This window comes from Dendrobates tinctorius, unplaced genomic scaffold (genome assembly GCF_039654945.1).
Source record: "Dendrobates tinctorius isolate UK_male_01 unplaced genomic scaffold, ASM3965494v1 ptg000171l, whole genome shotgun sequence".
NCBI classification, from domain to species: Eukaryota; Metazoa; Chordata; class Amphibia; order Anura; family Dendrobatidae; genus Dendrobates; species Dendrobates tinctorius.
This window is the reverse complement of record NW_027361838.1, coordinates 21,083,585-21,104,747: the sequence shown is the minus strand read 5'-3', so window position 1 is coordinate 21,104,747 and position 21,163 is coordinate 21,083,585. Positions and strand designations below refer to the sequence as shown.

The 21,163-nt window shown below is 44.3% G+C and overlaps 1 protein-coding gene across 1 annotated transcript in view; it reads right to left on the bottom strand.

Annotated features, from left to right (window-relative positions):
- Positions 1–21,163, bottom strand: part of TWSG1 (twisted gastrulation BMP signaling modulator 1) — a 48,542-nt gene that overhangs the window by 7,970 nt on the left and 19,409 nt on the right. The window contains exon 4 of the mRNA XM_073550958.1: positions 5,639–5,911. Within this exon, the coding sequence (XP_073407059.1) occupies positions 5,639–5,911 (273 nt within the window). The remainder of the gene's footprint in view (positions 1–5,638; positions 5,912–21,163) is intronic.

The following is a 21,163-nucleotide window of genomic DNA, read 5'->3' as shown; positions in this document are numbered from 1 at the left end:
TCACATCAACCTTAGATATATTGACTGGTAGGATTGAGCACTTATGCTTGTAATTTGTCGGTTTGCTTGTCCTGCACCTTGCACTTTCTATTTTAGTTTTAGTCATAGTGAAATAAAAGTTATATTTTAAATATCCTAAGTTCACAGCTATTTAAAAATGGCTCACACCATACCCAACAGATGCTGACCATTACATAGCCGACACCTACCTGTAATAGCAGTGAGCGGAGAATGCTTTGATTGCTGATGTTTAACCATTTAAATTATGCTGTCAATCACTTACAGCAGCATTAACATTAAATGATTCACATCTATCTAATATTCTGCATTTTTTTCCCATAAAGATCAATCCAACTGCTGTGTCTGGAAAGGGCAGTGTGAGTGGCTCAGTTTCAGTGTGTGATAAGCACACATGAGCTTGAAGCCCCCCAGCTGAACAGAAGAGAAGACTGCAAAGGCAAGCTTAAAAATCAATGAATTGTTTACATAATAGAATTGATCATCATGGATTAAGCTGGAGTCACACATAGCGACTTACCAGCGATCCCGACAACGATATCAACGTGTCAGGATCGCTGGTAAGTCGCTATGTGATCGCTGGTGAGCTGTCACACAGACCGCTTCACCAGCGATTAGCACAGGGATGCCGAACGCGCGGCATCACTGTGTTCGTTAGCGCTGATGCCATCCCTGTAAAAAAATAGAATTAAAATAAAAAATATTGTTATTCTCACCTTCCGACGTCCCGCGCAGCATTCCCGCCTCTCTCCACGCTCCCGGTCCCAGTGATCCTTTGCGAGAATGACCGCGAGAATGTCACGGTCTCGCGGTCATTCGTGTAAAGGATCACTGGGACTGGGAGCGTGGAGAGAGGCGGGATGGCTGCGCGGGACGTCGGAAGGTGAGAATATCAGTATTTTTTTATTTTTTATTTTTTACAGCTGATCGCTGGTCTCCTGCCTGTCACACGCAGCGATGCGTGCTGGCCAGCGGGAGATCAGCGACGAAAAAAAAAGTCCAGAGGTTTCTTGCAGCGATCAGCGATACCGACAGGGGGGCCGGTCGCTGGTCAGTGTCACACACAGCGATGTCGCTGGTGAGATCGCTGTTGCATCACAAAAGTTGTGACTCAGCAGCGATCTCGCTAGCGAGATTGCTATGTGTGACTCCAGCTTTAGGGACAAGCGCTGTACAGGGAAGAGAGTTGGCAGCTGCTGAGTAGTTCTCATTGACTTTGAATGAGGGCAGCGCTGCAGTACCTTGAGACGGCCACTACACATTTTTTATCACACAATTGCCCTGGTGGCACTTCGTCATAAATAATTGGGTTTTAGGTTACAGTTTGGGCACTCGGTCTCAGAAAGGTTCGCCATCACTGCCCTATGGCATTCAGGTCCCTCTTTTTCTGGATCTAGTACCTTTTTCAATTAGTATGTTTTTAATTGTCTTATTAATAAAATCATATTTTTATCTCCAAGTACCATTTTATTGGGATCATTTTGTTATTTATGGTCACCAATACAGTGATTAATTATTTTTGTTGAGTAGACTTGTCAGCTGACTGCATAGTTTATTGCGCCAGTAAATTGGTGTCGGCAGTACAGGGGAGTTTGTATCGGTGTGTGTGTACAGGCCTTACATTTAGTCGATCGTTTCTCGCTATGGGAAGAAATCGGCCACGTACACCACCCATAACTATGGAAATGAAGCATTACTGATTGCTCTTGTGTCATGTTACTTCTCTCATGCTGATAAGACGACATTATTTCACTACTCCTGTCAGATGATGGTTAAACTGGTAATTACATACATTTTGGTGATTAAATAAGTAAACGAAAATGTCTAAATGTCTAATTCACATGTACAGATGTCTTGGAATCATTTAGAACCCATTTATCAGGATTAATTAGAATATTGTAATATTTGGCAATAATGCAATCATGTCATCTTTGTAGAAAACACTAATCTAATGAATGCAATGTTTAGGTAAAAGTATTCTACTTATCAGAGCAGCAGTTGTGCTCCAGAGCTGCTCCTCTCTCTGTAATGGGACAGAAACTGCAACAATGGTAAGTCACTGCAGCTGCCAATAGCACCAGGGGTGGATACAGAAGGCAAACGCAGAAACCTCACAAATTAGGCCTCTTTCACACTTCAGTTTTTCGACGTCAGTCAAAATCCGCCACTTTTAGAAAAAAACGGATCCGCCCATTTTTGGGCGGATCCGTTTTTTTCCCCATTGATTTTCAATAGTGGCGGATTTTGACTGATGGTCGTCCGTTGGGTCCGTTTTTTGACGGCTCCGTGATAATTTTTTCGGCTCCCGGGCGGACGAGACGGACACTGCAATGTTTTTTTTTCGTTGACGGTCCGCTATTTTGAACTGCGCATGCCCTGAAACTTTGCTCCGGGAGCAGTTTTAACTATATCATGCAGTTCCGGGAGCCGGGAACAGTCTCTCTCTCTCGACCTCCTGCGAGATCGCGGCGATGCAGACCGACCTCCCGCGAGATCGCGGCGATGCAGACCGCGATCACTTTAAATCACGCCGCATTACTTCTTCCACAGATCCGTTCTACAACATGGTCCGATGTCATCCGTACATCGCTAAACGGAGACGGTTCAGTTTTTCTTCGTTTTTCTTCAACCTTTGGCGGATTTCAGCTGACCGCCGCCGACGGAGGTATGAAACAGGCCTTAGACTTGAGGTGTCACTATGCGTGCACCGGCGCCTGTGGCTCTCCCGCAGACACTGACTTGTGGCGCATCTTTCCAGACTGCAACAGGTCAATTTCTCTTGCAGAGATGACACACTAGTCTCCGCAACAGAAATGTCACCAATACAATGTGTTGAACACAGTGTTTCCGCACGGTTCAGTGAACACATGCGGATTTACCTGTGCTCAATAGACGGCAGCGCTTTGGATGCAGTGAACGTGCGCCGTCTCCAAAGCGCTGCTAGTTCCGGATCGTTGGCACCCAGCCAACAGTTATTAGCATTCAGTTTAAGGTTTCTTTCAATTTACGGTAAGCAAAAGGTTATATTCTTCATTTCGTTACGCTTCAATCAGAACTCAGTACTATCAGCCCAATTACAATGTTCACTATATCGGCACTAACACTAACAATCCTATTTGAGTCATCATTATTCAGAAAAAAAAAAAACAACCAAATAGATCACAGATTACACAGTATTGATTACGATATCTTCAACATTCCCAGACTGTTCTCTTAGGGTACCATTACACCTAGCAACTCACCAGCGATCCCGACCAGCGATATGACGCGGTCAGGATCGCTGGTGAATCGCTGGGTGGTCGCTAGTGAGCTGCCACACAGGCAGATCTCACCAGCGACATCGCAGGGGACGGGGGTCGCTACTTACCTGTCAGACGCGGCGATCCTGCGTCCTCCCGCCCGGCTCCACGCGTCGCTCGTCGTCACAGCAGGAAGCGCCGCAGGAAGTGGACGACGAGGAATGGTCCAGCAGCTTCTCGTGCGATCAGCGATAACCAGCGGGGGAGCCGGTCGGAGGTAAGTATCACATGCAGCGATATCGCTAGTAATATCGCTGTAACGTCACAAAATCGGTGACTTTACAGCGATATTGCTAGCGATAACGCAGTGTGTAACGGGGGCTTTAGGTTAGGCCACGTTCACATGTTCGGTATTTCACCTTAATATCTGTAAGCCAAAACCAGGAGTGAAACAGTCAGAGGAAAAGTATAATAGAAAGACATCACCATTTTGTGAAAAAATGTGACAAACAATTCTGCCTTTTTTTTTTTATTTTAATGGGGTTCGCAAAGTGGGATAAATAGCATTATAATTTTATATAGTTTGGGTTGTTATAGAGATGACGATCCCATATATGTATCGTTTATTACTATTTAATCCCTTTTTCCACAATAAAATACAGCGTTTAAAAAAAAGAAAAAAATATTTGGGTGTTGCTGTATTGTAAGAGCCGTACATTTTCCATGAGACTCTTGATTTTATTATTTCACATGTCAATGTGGCATCCGTTGTTGTTCCCCCCCAGTATAGAACACATACTCATAACATAAGGTTGTAGTCACATGTCCATGTTTTTTTCACGCATCGTGTGCCTGTGCAACACACGGAGATATGTCCGTTTTTTTTCTATATCATGGATGAAAAGGGTCAATACAAGTCTATGGGTCTGTGAAAAATGTAATGTATCCATCCATGAAAAACACTGATGACATTGGCACCATTTTTTCAGAAATGTGTTTAAACATGATGTGTGAATGAGGATTTAAAGTGAGTCAGGAGGGGAAGCTACAGATATCTGCAGCTCCCGATTTAACCCCGAATATCTCAGGCTAGATAGCAACTGCAGGAATTCTGGACCAGTTTTTAAGTTGAAAATCTCACTTTCAAGTGAATCGTCTTGTAAAATACAAATGTGACGCATTGTTAAAATTTAGAACTAGAAAAAAGTAAAATTTCTCCCCGATTCAATAACGCTGCTCACTATTTCTTCAGTATAAAAGAGTTTAAGCTAAAGTCAAAGGCTATTCATCTGTAGTCATTACTGCGTGCCTCACACCGCCAAGGAAAGCCGGATGTTCCTGTGGAAGAACAGGAAGGACACTGGAATTTATGCTGGCATCAAGATATTGCAGGAAGAGTGAAAATTGGCATCTGCTCATTGCTGGAAATGAGCAATTGTGGGAAACTGCAAACACCCATAAAATATAAAATGGAGGGGAATTTATTTCCAGGATCTATGAAATAATAATATTGGAAAAAATGTGAACTTCACAGTTCTGCAGAAGGTATCGAGTTCAGTGGATCAGGATTTTGGCAGATTTGAAGAGACTCCAATTGTAAAGATTATAAATGTGTTGAATGTTAACACTACTTTTCTACAGCAGCATAGATTGAAAGTAAGTTAGTATGGATATTGCCAGACTTTCCTCTGCAGATGGAGGATTGTTAAAGGGATTGTCCACGACAATATTGTATCTTACAAAGAAGTCCTGTGAGCTTTAAGGAGAGAAAACAAATATGGCGTCCACTCATCTTCTGGTCCCCCTTGTGTTCCTCTTCACCCACTGACCATGTTCTCCACTATTTTTCATCCTTCTTGGACTGAAATTCATGGTTGTAGAAAAATCAGTGTTCACCAATTGGCTGTGGTGGTCACCTGATGCCCCCTGCCAGAAGAAAACAAGAGGAGAGAGGTGGGGGCATAGCCAGCAGTGAGGAGGGACACAAAAGGCCTAAATCTTCAAGAAATCCACAAAATTGTGAAAAGCTGCACTCATTTTTGTCAGGAAAAAAAAAAAAAAAAAGTTCTCCGGCAGATGAATAAACAGGCTCATTAATCTCAGATTCCACATGGAAAAGCTACAGATTAGCTCCATTGAATGATAGTATGGCAATCCTCATGCAGGTCATTTGGCAAATCTACAGCAGAAACGTGTTCAGACAAAATCTGAAGTTACCTACTATATTGGCTTTTGTGGGGAACCTGAATTGTGAATTTTGGCATAGCTTTCCTATGACCATTGGTGGTGAAGTAAGAGACTCACCTGTATTAAAAATATCAGCATGGATATAGGACAGAGAATTGCAAACAAAACATGAAAAGAAAACATTGCTCACATACCTTTATCACCTGAGTGTGACACGTGGACTCCATTTTGAGGAACCGACACATTCTGGTGTTGCTGCTGATTTACTGAGTCAAGGAAGGATACAAGGTTTTCATGATGTGAAAGTTCCTCTATCACTGGGAAGGACACAATGTTCCAGTTGAGCTGATTCAGGCTCTCTCCTTCAGTTAGTGCTCGGAAAAGGGATGGAATAGGCTCATGAAGTTCCTCAACCGTACTCTTAGAAGTTGGAGGAGTGTCACTATAATTTCTCGGATTGCACATTCCTACAAGTGTAAAACAAGCTGCTTTCATCAGAGTTCATTACTGGCTGGACAACCAGAGATTACATTATAATTATATATATATATATATATATATATATATATATATATATATATATATATATATATATATATATATATATATATATATATATATATCTCTATCTAGAGAGAATATACCGAATATATCACACACACTTGTTTATTCCATGCCTAGAAGACTTGCTGCTGTCCTTATAGGTCATACAAAATATGACATGTAGTTTTTGATGTGGGATCTATTCATTTTTGCAACAACTAATTTGCAATCAACTTATTTTGTGTAAAAGTTATTTTTTTTTAACCTTACTTTCATGTTATGGGTTTAAAAAAAGGTTCTGCAAAGCTCAGGTTCGTCAAAACTTTGAAAATTGTTTTTGCATTCAGAGAGATATTTATTAAAATCTTGCTTTTCAAAGAGGGTGTACTCATTTATTCCGAGTCATATTTTTTTATGTATGTATCTTCCTCACTTATTTTAGCACCATCAACTCCACAGCACCTTACAAATAAGAGATTATTATTGCGATTATACACGTTTATTTCATTTGTGTGTATAGGAACAACGTAAAAAAAAAAAAAAAATGGTCCAGACAAAATAATGGTCATTCACAATTTAATATTTGGCTGCTCTCCCTTTGTCCCTTTGGAATAAATAACTGCAATCAATCGCTTCCTATAACCATCTACAAGCTTCTTACACCTCTCAACAGGAATTTTGGATCACCCTACTTTTGCAAACTGCTCCAGATCTCTCATATTTGAAGGGTGCCTTCTCCCAACAGCAATTTTAAGATGTCTTCACAGGTATTCAATGGGACATAGATCCAGAGTCATTGCTAGCCACTTCGGAACTCTCGAGTGCTTTGTTTCCATCCATTTCTGGGTGCTTCTTGACGTATGTTTAGGGTCACTGTCGGGCTGGCAGACCAATGACCTAGGACGCAAACCCAGCTTTTTGACCCTGGGCACTTCATTCCGACCCAAAATCTTTTGGTAATATTCAGATTTCACTATGCCTTGCACACAGTCAAGGCACCCAGTGCCAGAGGCAGCAAAACAATCCCAAAACATCTTTGAACTTCCACCACATTTGACTGTAGGTACTTTACTTTGTAGGCCTCATTCTTATTTTTGTCATTAAGTAGAAAGATGTGCTTCACCAAAAAAACTCTATCTTGGTCTCATCTTTCCACAAGGCACTTTCCTAGAAGGATTTTGGCTCGCTCGCATACATTTTGGCAACCTGCAGTCTAGCTTTTTTACGTCTCTCTGTCAGCAGTGGGGTCCTCCTGGGTCTCCGGCCGTAGCATTTTATTTCATTCCAAAGCCAATGACCAGGGCCGGTTTTAGACAAAATGGGGCCCTGGTCAAAACTTAAAAGTGGGGCCCCAAATGCTAATATATTGCACCATCACACATTTTTTGTTGTATTTACATGCACTGAGTTCAGGCCATAAAACTAATGTGATCAATAATATTGAAGTCATTCAATGCTTGTTTCCCGGCCTCTTTACACCAGCTGAGGAAGAGTGATGGGCACAGAAGATCACCAGTAGATCAATCCGTTCCAATACAGTACCATGTTATCACAAGCATATCTGCAGTTTTCACCTGGTGGTGTGCTACTGAGAACAATGATTACTATTTAGGCATAAACAATGAAATCACTCGATGAATAGGCAGCATTTTGCCAGGTTAGTATAATGCACACCTCATAGTCCTCCATAAAGTATAATGCATACCCCATTGTCCTCCATATAGTATAATGCACACCCCATAGCCCTCCACATAGTATAATGCACTCCCCATAGGCATGCATACGGTATAATAAAACTTTTCATAGTCCTCCATAGAGTATAATGCAGACCCAATATAGTACACATAGTATAATACACTTTCCATAGTCCTTGTTCAAGTACAACACAGCCCCCATAGAGTACATTGACTATAAAATCAGACCTCATATGGTATAACGCAGCCCCATAGTCCTCCAGTATTATGGCCACTCACTGATTTAAAAATACATACTCTTCATTCCCCCGCTGATCCAGTGTCTGCAGCGCATCTTCTCAACATCTCCACTGCTTGGCACAGCATGGCGCCCGATGAAGTGACATAATCATGCCCGCTGCATCTGAAGCAGAGGGTGAATGATGAGAGAGGGAGGGTCACTTAACGCTCTCTCCTCCATCATTGATTTCAACTGTATCAGCATCTAAAATGCGCACACAGTTGAATGTACGATGCATAGGGGGAGGCTGAGTCGGTGCAGGCAACGGCCACCCTAAATCATGGGTTTAATAGCAGCGTGGTGTGCCGCCATTAGCAACATGCCACTAGTTGGGGACCCTTGGGCAAATGCCTGGTTTGCCTGCCTTTAACACCGGCTATGCCTACGGCTAGTACATACTGACACGGATGCACCCTGAGCCTGCAGGACCGTTTGAGTTTCTTTGAAACTTGATTGGCGCTGCTTAGCCACCACCCAGACTATCCTGCGCTGCAATCTTTCATCAATTATTATCTGCCACCGACGTCCAGGAAGATTGGCTACAGTGCTATGGGTTGTAAACTTCTTGTATATGTTGAGCACTGTGGACAAAAGGTACATCAAGATCTCTGGAGACGGACTTGTAGCCTTGAGATGGTTGAAAAAGTCTTAGTTACTCACCGGTTAACGGTATTTTTCGGAGTCCATGACAGCACCACCTGAGAGAGGGGATCCGCCCTTTAGGAACAGGAAACCTACAGATACAAAAGGGTGGCACCTCTCCCACGCATCAGTTGGATTACAGAGCACAAGAGGACTTCCAAGGTTAATGCATGATTTATGTACAGTATTCTTTACAATTATAAACTTTTTTCACCAGTGAGCATATACAAGAAATAGACGTGCACACCCCAATTAAACTAAAGGGAGGGAATATACGGGTGCTGTCATGGACTCCGAAAAATACCGTTAACCGGTGAGTAACTAAGACTTTATTCGGTCGTCCATGACAGCACCACCTGAGAGATTTACAGAGAGTAATATCAGCTTTAGGGAGGGACTACAGCCTGCAGCACCCTTATACCAAAAGAGAGGTCTGTGGAAGCACCCAGGTCTAGCCTATAATGACTATAAAAGGTGCTCGGAGAGGACCAAGTAGCCGCCTTACATATCTGGTCAATGGAGACTTCTGATCTTTCGGCCCATGAGGTCGCCATGGCCCTGGTGGAATGCGCCCTCAGCTTCCCGGGTGGCGACCTGCCCTTTGAGGTGTATGCTATTGAAATCGCCTCTCTAATCCATCTGGCTAGTGTATTTTTTGATGCTCTACAACCTTTTCTGGGGCCTTGATGAGAGATAAATAGGGCATTATCTTTCTTCCAGGGATCTGTGACTGTCAGATATTCTATGAGGCCTCTCCTGACATCCAGGGTGTGTAGTTTCTTTTCCTTCTCGTTAGTTGGATTAGGGAGGAAGGATGGAAGAACTATTTCCTGTGTCCTATGGAAACTAGAAACTACCTTCGGCAAGTACGCTGGATCAGGTCTAAGTATTACCCTATCCTCTTTGAACTGTAAATAAGGAGGACACCTAGATAAAGCCTGGATATCACTTATTCTGCGGGCTGATGTTAGAGCTACCAGGAAGGCTACCTTGAGGGACAGGTTTTTTAGGGAAGCCGACGAGATAGGTTCGAATGGGGTCTCTGTCATAGCAGTGAGGACTAGGTTCAAGTCCCACGGCATGAACCTATCCTTCATTATTGGCCTGGATCTACCTGCCGCCTTAATGAACCTGCTTACCCAATAATTACCAGCGATGTTACAGCTAAACAGGGCCCCCAAGGCTGACACTTGTACTTTAAGGGTACTGGTAGAGAGCCCCATGTCCAGACCTTTTTGTAGGAACTCTAATATCTGCATTATAGGCGCTGAATCCCCAGCGACTACTCCTGAGTTTTGAAGGAATTTTTTCCAAATTCTGACATAAATTTTTGTGGTAATGATTTTTCTACTCTTAAGTAGGGTGTTAATTAGGTCTGTGGAGAAGCCCTTCTCTTCTAATAACGACCGTTCAAACTCCACGCCATCAGATGAAGGCCAGCCACCTGAGGATGGAAGACTGGGCCCTGGTACAGGAGATCCGGGATGTCCGGCAGAACCCAAGGATCGGACACCGACATGGTCCTGAGGCATGAGAACCATGCTCTTCTGGGCCAAAATGGAGCGATGACTATAACCCTCGCTCTGTCTTTCCTGATTTTCCTCATAACCAGGGGTAGAAGAGATAGGGGAGGGAAGGCGTAGGCTAGTTTGAAGTCCCACTTTATCAGGAAGGCATCTACCGCCAGAGGATTCTCTCTGGGATTTAGGGAGCAGAATTGTTTCAATTGCCTGTTGTCTCTGGTGGCGAAGAGGTCTACCTCTGGATATCCCCACTTTTGAACAATCAGATTGAATATGAATATGGAGGTGTTTAGGGACCATTCCCCTTGCTTTAGCTGATTGCGGCTTAAAAAGTCTGCCGTGATGTTGTCTCTTCCTTTTATATGCAACGCTGTTAAAGATAGAAAGTATTGTTCTGCTAGATGGAACAACCGCTGTGCTACAATCATCAGGGGTCTGGAACGGGTCCCGCCTTGGTGATTGATATATGCCACGGTGACCTGATTGTCGGAGAACACTCGCACGTGATGGCCCTGTAGATACACAAGGAGCTTTTTAGCCGCCTGTTCTACTGCTGTCAATTCTTTTAGGTTAGATGACACTCCTAACTGATCATGTTGCCATTGGTCCTGGACTAATATTTCACCCATATGAGCTCCCCAACCGTAAGGACTAGCATCCGTGGTGACTATGCGGGTTACGTTATACTTCCAGGGCACCCCTTTAGACAAGTTATCCTTGTCTAACCACCACTCTAGGGACTCCCTTGTGTTACGGGACAAGGTTAGCTGACCCTCCAAGTAACCCCCAAGGACTTTTTGATGTAATAAGACCTCGCTCTGTAGTTTCCTTGCATGAAACTGGGACCATTGGACTGCCGGGATACAGGCCGAAAGAGAGCCTAGAAGGGACATGGCTTTCCTGAGGGACATGGTGGGGTTATTGGAGGCGTTCAGGATCTGATAATGGAGGCGAACAAGCTTCTCCGGAGGCAGACGGCTTTCCTGTTTTTCAGAATCCAGGGTTAGGCCCAAGAACTGTTGGACTTTCATTGGTTGCAACCGAGACTTTTTGACGTTCAGCAACCATCCTAACCGTTCTAGGGCAGACATTGCCTTTTGTAGCTGTTGTAAACAATGATTCGCCGTTTTACCTACAATAAGAAAATCGTCCAGGTAGGGGATCACCAGAATGTTCGATTCACGTAGATGGGCCATGACCTCCACTATTACTTTAGTAAACACTCGGGGAGCGACTGCCACTCCAAAGGGGAGGGCCGCATATTGGAAATGTCGAATTGACCCATCCAACTGAACCGCCACTCTGAGAAACTGCTGATGGCCTGCATGGATGGGTATATGGTAGTATGCGTCTTTTAGATCTAACACCACCATAAAGCAGTTTTGGAACAGCAATTTTATTGCAGATTTAATTGTTTCCATTTTAAAAGGACGTATGACCAAAAACTTGTTGAGGGCCTTAAGGTTTATTATTGTCCTAAAGGAGCTGTCTGGTTTGCGGACCAGGAACAGAGGGGAGTAGAATCCCTTCCCCCATTCTCCCTCTGGAACCTCTATCAGGACTTTCTTGGCGCACAGGTCATGAACCTCGGCCTCCAGGGCAGCTTGTTCTGAAGCAGACGACCTGAGTGGGGTGATTTTAAATTGATCAAGGGGAACCCTAGAAAACTCTAGTCGTAGTCCCACAGCTATTATCCCCAATATCCAGCTGCTATTAGAGATCAGAGACCAAGATGGGTAGAAGGCAGCTAGTCTCCCTCCTACCGGGGCAACTAGTCATTGGGGCGGCTTTTTCGTATCCCGAGCTGGACCTTCCTGGCGCCCCCCTCCAAACATGAATCCTGTACCTTTCCTTTTTTTTCTCATCCCATCTGCCCTGATCTCTGGACGGCCTTCTCCGGAAAAAACCTTTCCTGGTAAAGGGACGTCTGTAAGAGGGGTTCGGGAGACTGGGAAATTTCTTTTTGTCATCTCCAGCTTTCTCTAACAATTCGTCCAAGACGGGGCCGAATAGGTACTCCCCCTCGCAGGGAATGGAACAGAGACGGGACCGGACTTGAATATCTCCTGGCCAGCATTTTAACCAGAGCGCTCTTCGCGCTGCATTAGATAGACCCGCGGCTTTAGCCGCCATTCTTGCTGAGTCTGCAGAAGCATCGGCTAAAAACGCTGCGGCATTCTGAATGATCGGCAAACTTTTCCAAATAGATGATTTTGATGCTCCGTCTTTTAGCTCGGAATCCAGCTGATCTAGCCAGACCATCATGGATCTGGCTGTACAGGTGGCAGCTACCGCTGGTCTTAACGCGCCTGCTGACATCTCCCATGTCCCTTTAAGAAAAGAATCCGCTTTTTTATCTAGCGGGTCTTTCAAGGAGGCCATATCGTCAAATGGTATGGCGGATTTTTTAGATGCTTTGGCTACTGCTGCGTCTAGTTTCGGGGCTTTATCCCATCTGTTTACTACCGGGTTATCAAAGGGGTATCTCCGCTTAAAGGCTGGTGGCATGGAGCCCCTTTTTTCCGGTCTTTTCCATTCTGTCAATTAGGCTCTGAACCTTATCGTTTAATGGAAAAGCTCTGCGTTTTTTGGGGTCTAGACCCCCGAACATTATGTCCTGTGCTGAGAGTTCCCGTTTTTTGTCCGCTACCCCCATGGTGGACCGTATTGCTTTCACTAATCTGTCCATCTGGTCTAAGGGGAAGCAGAACCGGCTAGAGTCTTCATCCGAGGAAGACGACGAGGAGGCCGAGGAGTTGTCACCTTTCCTAGGGGCGACTGAGGTCTCCGAGCCTGAACCGCTAGCCTCTCTTCTCCTAGAAGGTTCTCTTTGAGGTAAGACTTTCATTTCTGCCCTGATCATCTCTCTCAGGTTTGAAGTGAAGTCAGGTGTCTCTTCCGCTACCTGCATAAACGGGGGAGAGTATAAGGGCCTGACAATCTACCCCTGGACTCCCTGTCTTTAATAACCCCTACCGTGTGCCGAATGCATGGTTGGCATAATTTTTTAGGGTGGCCAGCTGGTAGGGGGGAACTACAGAGGGCACATTCCCTGTGCTTCTGTTTTCCCGTAGCCTTCTTCCCCTGAAAAAAAACATAAGGGAACACTGCATCAGGGTACATTCACGGAGATCTCTTACCCATGCAGATGAAGCAGGTACCGGATCACGGAGGGAGGCAGGGGGGTCCTTTCTGGAGGAACTTTCGCGGCTCTGGTCGCTAGTTCGTCTCTGTTTCTTCTGCTGGCCACTCACATGCGGTTTTGTCGTGGCCTGTTTTTGCGGGCGCTCCTGCGCCTCGTCCTGCTGGTCTAAGGGGGCTTCCGTTGTATCCATTGCTGGGGCCTTCAGAAGCACCCCAGCGGCGTCCCCATCTGCCTTATATGGCCTCCTGGTGTCCGGGTCAGCAGGTATCCTGCCATAGCACCACCCACCCGGCCTTTCGCGCTCCCTCCCCCATGCTCCGGCCCCCCTCGCCTTACCCGGGTCGCCGCGCGACCCCCGGACGGGCATGCACCCGCGGCGCGCGCCGGAGGCCGGCCGGCACCCGTCTTCTGGTATCGGCGCTATCGCTCCACCCCTTCCGCCGCGTCACTTCCGCCGCTCATCAGAGCCCTGCGGGAGCGCGCGCGAAGGAGCCGCGCAGCGCCTCCTGCCCGGAATGACCCCCAGCCCCCCTGCGCACGCCGCCATGAGCCCGCCAGGGGCCAGCACTGACCGGGAGGACCGGGCCTGGGGAAGCGCAGCAGGACCGGGGCATACATACCAGGTGCTGGCGCTTTGGAGACGGCATCCACCGGACCCCTGCTCCACCTGCTCCGTCCACTGCCGTGGTGACCTACCCGGCCCCACCGTGGCGCTTCCAGGGACCCCGCACTGACCGAGGTAGGAGACCCCCTCGCTACCTGGGTCGGTCAGCCGGCCTGGGTACTCAACGACGACTCCATGACGGACGATCTGTAGAGAGTCCTGTCCTCTAGGAACAGGAAACCAACTGATGCGTGGGAGAGGTGCCACCCTTTTGTATCTGTAGGTTTCCTGTTCCTAAAGGGCGGATCCCCTCTCTCAGGTGGTGCTGTCATGGACGACCGAATAAATATCAACAATTTTGGTTCTCAAGTCCTCAGACCGTTCTCTTTCTGTTCACCATGCCTAGTGTGGCACACACAGACACACAATGCAAAGATTGAGTAAACTTCTCCCCTATTTATCTGGTTTCAGGTGTTATAATTGCCATAGGTGAGTTTGAAAGAGAATCACATACCTGAAACAAAGTTGCTTATCCACAATTTTGGAAAGGTGTCAACAATTTTGTCCTCCCCATTTTTTGGGGTTTAGTGTGAAATTATGTCCAATTTGTTTTTATTCTTGATTTTGTTTTTGTGTTGTTCCAATACACAAAGGAAATAAAAGTGTAATTGTAATAATTTTCTGGGCGAAATACTTCATTTTCTGGAACAATTTAAAGGTGCCAACACTTTGGCCATGACTGCACGCACACACACAATTATATTTCTAAAGGGAATCTGGCACCACATTTGACTTTATTAATATGGGTTTGCAAGTTATGAACTATTGAAAAACATCCTACATGCATGTCTCATGTCAGCTATCTTGTTGTTAATAAATCATCTTTTATCCCTTTATATAAACGACATCTTCCAGGTTGTAGGGAGGATGGTGCATGGAAGATAACTGCCTCCAGAGCTCATTTTACATGAAGGGGAGTTACCAGTGTGATGGTCGCTCCCTGCTCTCCTGATCTCACTGTGTGTGTGATTATACCGGACACATCTGCTGGTTCCTCTCACCTTCTGCTTCCAGCTCACAAAGCTATAATATTGTTACAATACAGCAGAGCTCAGCGAAGCAAAAAAAAAAAAAAGTGTTTGCAAGAAGACAAATTTAATTTCTCCTGTTCTGTTAGTTACTTGTCTCACTGGTAACTCCACTTCATCTAAAATAAGCTCTAAAGGCAGAGTTACCTTTCAGGCAGCATCCTCCCCGGAGCCTGGAAGAGATCTTTCATATAAAAAGTGATAAAAGATGAGTTCTCAACAACAAGGCATCTGACATGAGGCATACAGGTATCACTTTTTTCAGAATTCTATAACCTGTATGCCCATATTAATAGTTTAGATGGGTCAAATGTGGTGACAGATTCCCTGTCATAGTCCTTGTTAATGGTATAAAGAATATTCTTTGTTCTGGTCAGATGGAGAAAATATTACAACTGTAAGCTCATAGACGGAGGGAGTAAAATAAATTTTGATGTTCTGCTAGTAACTCCTGGTTATTTCTACACCTTCACTTTCCTAGTCAGAATTGAAGAGTAAACATCTGTAAAATGTATAATCGTTGCTGTATCTACTTCATAAAGGAGAGGTGAAGCAGTTTCCTTTATAAGAATAAATCAAACAAGTAGGTGAGAGAGTTGGGGAGAGGAGGTGTAATGAAAGTACAGCTCCAGCTTGTGTTATTGTAAGCAGTGATGTCAGCTTATAACTTTGCACATCTGGAGGAAAATGCTGTGTGTATAACAGGCCTTAGGGTTGGGTTCTAATCTGGCACACAGAGTCACCTGCATTCAATTACGCCTGAAGACAGTAAAGCCATGCCAAGTGTGATCTGCCCCACATCAGAGCTTTCACAAGTGCTCCTGGGGGCTCCAGCTATTCCATTAAATAATATGTTAAAAACATTACCAAGGTCTCACCCAATTGTACACAATGCCTTTATTTACCTACATTTTTTATTGTTACTTGACAGGGTGGATCTGTACGGTTAATTATTGAATGTCCATATACCTTTAATCATTCACTAGCCCAAAAGCTATTCCTCTTGACTTCCATGTACATATGCATCCTCAGTTTGGTTAAGCGTGCACTTATCAATGTGAAGAAAGAAATAAGCCACTGTCAGGCAGACTCCTATAGACCTGGCTTATGGTGGGGAAAACAAAAAGGCTTGAGTGTCGAAACTCAACACGTCTGATCCTTATTTTAGTCAGGCCCCCCATACACATTAGATACTTGTCCAGCCTCACTGAAATTTGCATGTGTAGTCAAATTTATTTTAAAGTCAACCTGTCAGCAGTTATGTGTTCAATAAACTAAAGACACTGTCAGGTTGGCGCTGTTATACGGATTACAATACCTCGGTTGATGAAATCCGTCCTGTTTAATCTTTATTTTCAGTTAATGAGATTCTCGTGCTTCGGGGCGGCCTGTGTGTGTGTGGGGGGTCTTCATGTGGTGCCCTGCTTACATATTCATCTGTATGGCTTATGACAGGTCAGTGATCCCTCAGTGACCTGCCTCATATTTTAAACCCTGCATACAAAAATTGGCCTTGTGCAAATGAGAATAAAGATGATGCTTCTACAATGTGACAGCCCTTGAGATATTTGTAGACAGCTATTAAGTCTCCTCTCAGTCTTCTCTTTTGCAAGCTAAACATTCCCAAATCCTGCAACCTTTCCTCATAAGACAGGGTTTGCAGACCGGTCACCATTCTGGTCCCTCTTTTCTGAAATTGCTCCAGTTTGTTGATGTCTTTTTTAAAATGTGGCGCCCAAAACTGGACACAGTATTCCAGATGAGGTCTGACCAAAGAGGAGTCGAGGGCAATAATGACTTCACGTGATCTAGACTGTATGCTTCTGTTAATACATCCTAGAATTGCATTTGCCTTTTTTGCTGCTACATCACACTGTTGACTCACATTCAGTCTGTGATCTATTTGTATACCCAAGTCTTTTCCACATGTGCTGTTGCTTAGCCTATTCCTCCCATTCTGTATATGCTTTTTTCATTTTTATTGCCTAGATGTAGTACTTTGCATTTTTCCCTGTTAACCTCTTTACGACCGCCCACAGTAGATAAACGTTGGCGCTTGCTGGGCTTTGTGCAGCGCCGACGTTTATCTACTGTCGGCGGTTTTGTGCCCCCCGGGACCCCCACATACCTTCCAACGCGGGGATCCCGGTGCGCAATGCATGCTGGGACCCCCGACGTCATCGAGACCTGATTGGTTCAGGTCCCGATGACGTCAGCGTCACAGCAGCCAATGTGAGCGATCGCTGGGAAAGCTGCTTGTTTCCCGGCGATCTCCCTCATTGTAACGCGGCTTCTCCCTCTGATCTAACACTGACAGCTGATCAGAGGTGAAGCAGCGTTACTGTGTGACTAGATCGCTGCCTGGCACAGCTGATCGCTGCCTGGCACAGCTGTGCCAGGCAGCGATCTTGTCACACAGTAACGCTGCTTCACCTCTGATCTCACACTGACAGATGATCAGAGGTGAAGTGGCGTTACTATGAGTCAGATCGCAGTGCAGCGATCTTGTGACAAAAATAAAAAAAAAAGTAAAAAAAAAAAAAAATGCAGGGGCTAGGGTTAGGGCTAGGGCTAGGGTTAGGGTTAGGGCTAGGGCTGGGATTAAAGTTATGGGTGTGTTGGTGTTAGGTTTGTGGTTAGGGTTATGGTTAGGGCTCAGATTAGGGTTATGGGTGTGTTGGGGTTAGGGTTGGAATTAGAATTGGGGGTTTCCACTGTTTAGGTACATCAGGGGCTTTGTAAATGCCATATGACGCCCGCAGACCATTCCATCAAAGTCTGCATTTCAGAACGTCACTACTTCCCTTCCGAGCCCCACCGTGTGCCCAAACAGTAGTTTTCTCCCACATATGGGGTACCAGCGTACTCAGGACAAATTGGACAACAACTCTTAGGGTCCAATTTCTCCTGTTACCCTTGTGAAAATAAAAATTGGGGGCTAAAAGATCATTTTTGTGGAAAAAAAATGATTTTTTTATTTTCACGCCTCTACATTATAAACTTTACTGAAACACTTGGGGGTTCAAAGTGCTCACCACACATCTATATAAGTTCCTTGGGGGGTCTAGTTTCCAAAATGGGGTCACTTGTGGGGGGTTGCCACTGTTTAGGTACATCAGGGGCTCTGCAAACGCGACATGACACCCGCAGACCATTCCATCAAAGTCTGCATTTCAGAACGTCACTACTTCCCTTCCGAGCCCCACCGTGTGCCCAAACAGTAGTTTTCTCCAACATATGGCGTACCAGCGTACTCAGGACAAATTGGACAACAACTCTTAGGGTCCAATTTCTCCTGTTACCCTTGTGAAAATAAAAATTGGGGGCTAAAAGATCATTTTTGTGGAAAAAAAATGATTTTTTTTTTTATTTTCACGGCTCTACATTATAAACTTTAGTGAAACACTTGGGGGTTCAAAGTGCTCACCACACATCTAGATAAGTCCCTGGGGGGGTCTAATTTCCAAAATGGGGTCACTTGTGGGGGGTTTCCACTGTTTAGGTACATCAGGGGCTCTCCAAATGCGACATGGCATCCGATCTCAATTCCAGCCAATTCTGCATTGAAAAGGTCAAACGGCACTCCTTCCGTTCTGAGCTCTGCCGTGTGCTCAAACAGTGGTTTAGCCCCACATACGGGGTATTGTCGTATTCGGGAGAAATTGCATAAAAAATTTAGTGGTTCATTTTCTCTTTTTACACTTGTGAAAATAAAAAAAAATGGTTTTGAAGTAAAATGTTTGTGAAAAAAAAAGTTAAATGTTTATTTTTTCCTTCCATATTCCATTCATTCATGTGAAGCACCTGAAGGGTTAATAAACTTCTTGAATGTGGTTTTGAGTACATTGAGAGGTGCAGTTTTTAGAATGGTGTCAATTTTGGGTATTTTCTGTCATATTGACCCCCCAAACTCACTTCAAATGTAAGGTGGTCCCTAAAAAAAATGGTGTTGCAAATTTTGTTGTAAAAATGAGAAATCGCTGGTCAACTTTTAACCCTTATAACTTCCTAAAAAAAAAAAAAATTATGTTTCCAAAATTGTGCAGATGTAAAGTAGACATGTGGGAAATGTTATTTATTAACTATTTTGTGCGATATCACTCTCTGATTTAAGGGCATAAAAATTAAAAGTTTGAAAATTGCAAAATTTTCTAAATTTTTGCCAAATTTTGATTTTTTTAACAAATAAGTGCAGATCATATCTAAAATTTTTTACCACCATCATGAAGTACAATATGTCATGAGAAAACAATGTCAGAATCAGTAGGATCCGTTGAAGCGTTCTAGAGTTATGACCTCATAAAGTGACACTGGTCAGAATTGAAAAAATTGGCCCGGTCACGAAGGCAAAAACAGGCTCGGGTGCGAAGGGGTTAAAAACCATACTGTTAGTTGCTGCCCACTGCTCCAGTTTATTTATTTATAATTTTTTCTAACTCCACAATATGATATGGATTATGTAAAATAGGGGGAGGTCAGTGAGGGATCATTGACCTGTCATAAGCCCACAGTGGCTCAGTCGCTAGCAATGCAGCCTTGTAGCACTGGGGTCCTGGGTTCAAATCCCACCAAAGGACAACATCTGCAAGGAGTTTGTATGTTCTCCCCGTGTTTGCCTGGGTGTCTTCTGGGTTCTCCGGTTTCCTCCCACATTCCAAAGACATACTGATAGGGAACTTAGATTGTGAGCCCCATTAGAGACAGTGCCATTAACGTCTGTAAAGTGCTGTGGAATTAATGGCGCTATATAAATGAGTAAAATTAATAAATAAGTACAGATGCATATTTAAGCAGAGCACCACATAAAGCCCCCAGCAAGGGCTGGAGATGGTCTGGCTGTAGGCCACATCAATTGTGACTATTAGTATAATAGAAGGCCAATATTGTTGTGTGTGTACAGGGTTGGATAACCATCATACTATGTGGGGAGTTGTGGTGTCCATCTTACTGTGTGGGGTTATTATGCCTCCATGCTGTACATGTGGAGAAATGGGGGACATCATTCTGAGTTGGGGCATTTTTGGGGGCATCATACTGTATTGGGGCCATGAAAGAAATATCATAGTTGGCAATAACACCAAGGGGCTTCAGAATGGGCGAAATAACCGACAATGCCTTAAAGGTGGGAAGTCTGCACTTTTGTGACAATGCCTCTGTGTCGGCAAAGCGCCTTTTGCAAAGGCGTCCTGTGATTTCTATGTGCTGAGAAACAAAACAGGAAAAGAAGTGTGTATGTAATGGTCAAGATCACCCAAATATAAATTATTATTGATTATGAAACACAACTGAACAGCTGTAAGGAGGCATGGGGGGAGCATTAATACTTTGAGGACATACGGAGGGAACATTATTACTAAGTAAAGACACAGAGGACAGAGGGGGCACTGTTTATTGTGTGGGTAACAAAAGGACGGTAATATTATTGTACAGGGCACAGAGGAGACACTACTACTCTCTAGGTCACTGGTTATAGCACTATATATTTTGCGTAGAGGTGGGCGAATGTGAGAAGGTGGATGTTTCGATGTTGTATTTTGCAGAGCTGCGTTATCGATGGAAAAAATGGTCTTGGTGGTCTGAGTCAAATAAAAAAAGAAAAGGGAAATGAATGACAACAATCAATGAGAATGTAACTGGTGAGAAACTTCACAGTGTATAGTCTGCAGAGCACTGGTGTAGAACTGATATTACCAATATATAGTCACTGTATGGTGGTGATATCAGTCCTAGTACACAGGTTTTGGCTAATGATCAGTATGGCGATATTACTATGGTAAACCTAGTAATATTTGCAATATTAAATTTTATATAGCGGTATTACTGGAAATATTGGAAGTAGTCTTGATGTCTTGCAGTCAGGGTTCTATACGTAATATAGACCTCTATCTGGGCAAGGAAAGCAGGGACAGCAATGGCTTCTGCGCTTTCAAATGTCAGGGCTGAATTTTAGTCCCAGTCCTTCCCTGACCACCCCGCAGTACCAGAATCTCGTTAACTGAAAACTGCAAATAAAGATTATAAAATAACACAGATTTCATCAACCTAGGTGTCGTTGTAATCAGCATAACGGCGCCAACCTGACAGTGTCTGTAGCTAACTGAGCACAATCCTGCTGACAGGTTCACTTTAAGTGTCTTAATCTTATGGCAAATCCACAGTGTGTGGATGCAATGTCACCATGTAGCTCTCATCTAATAGCT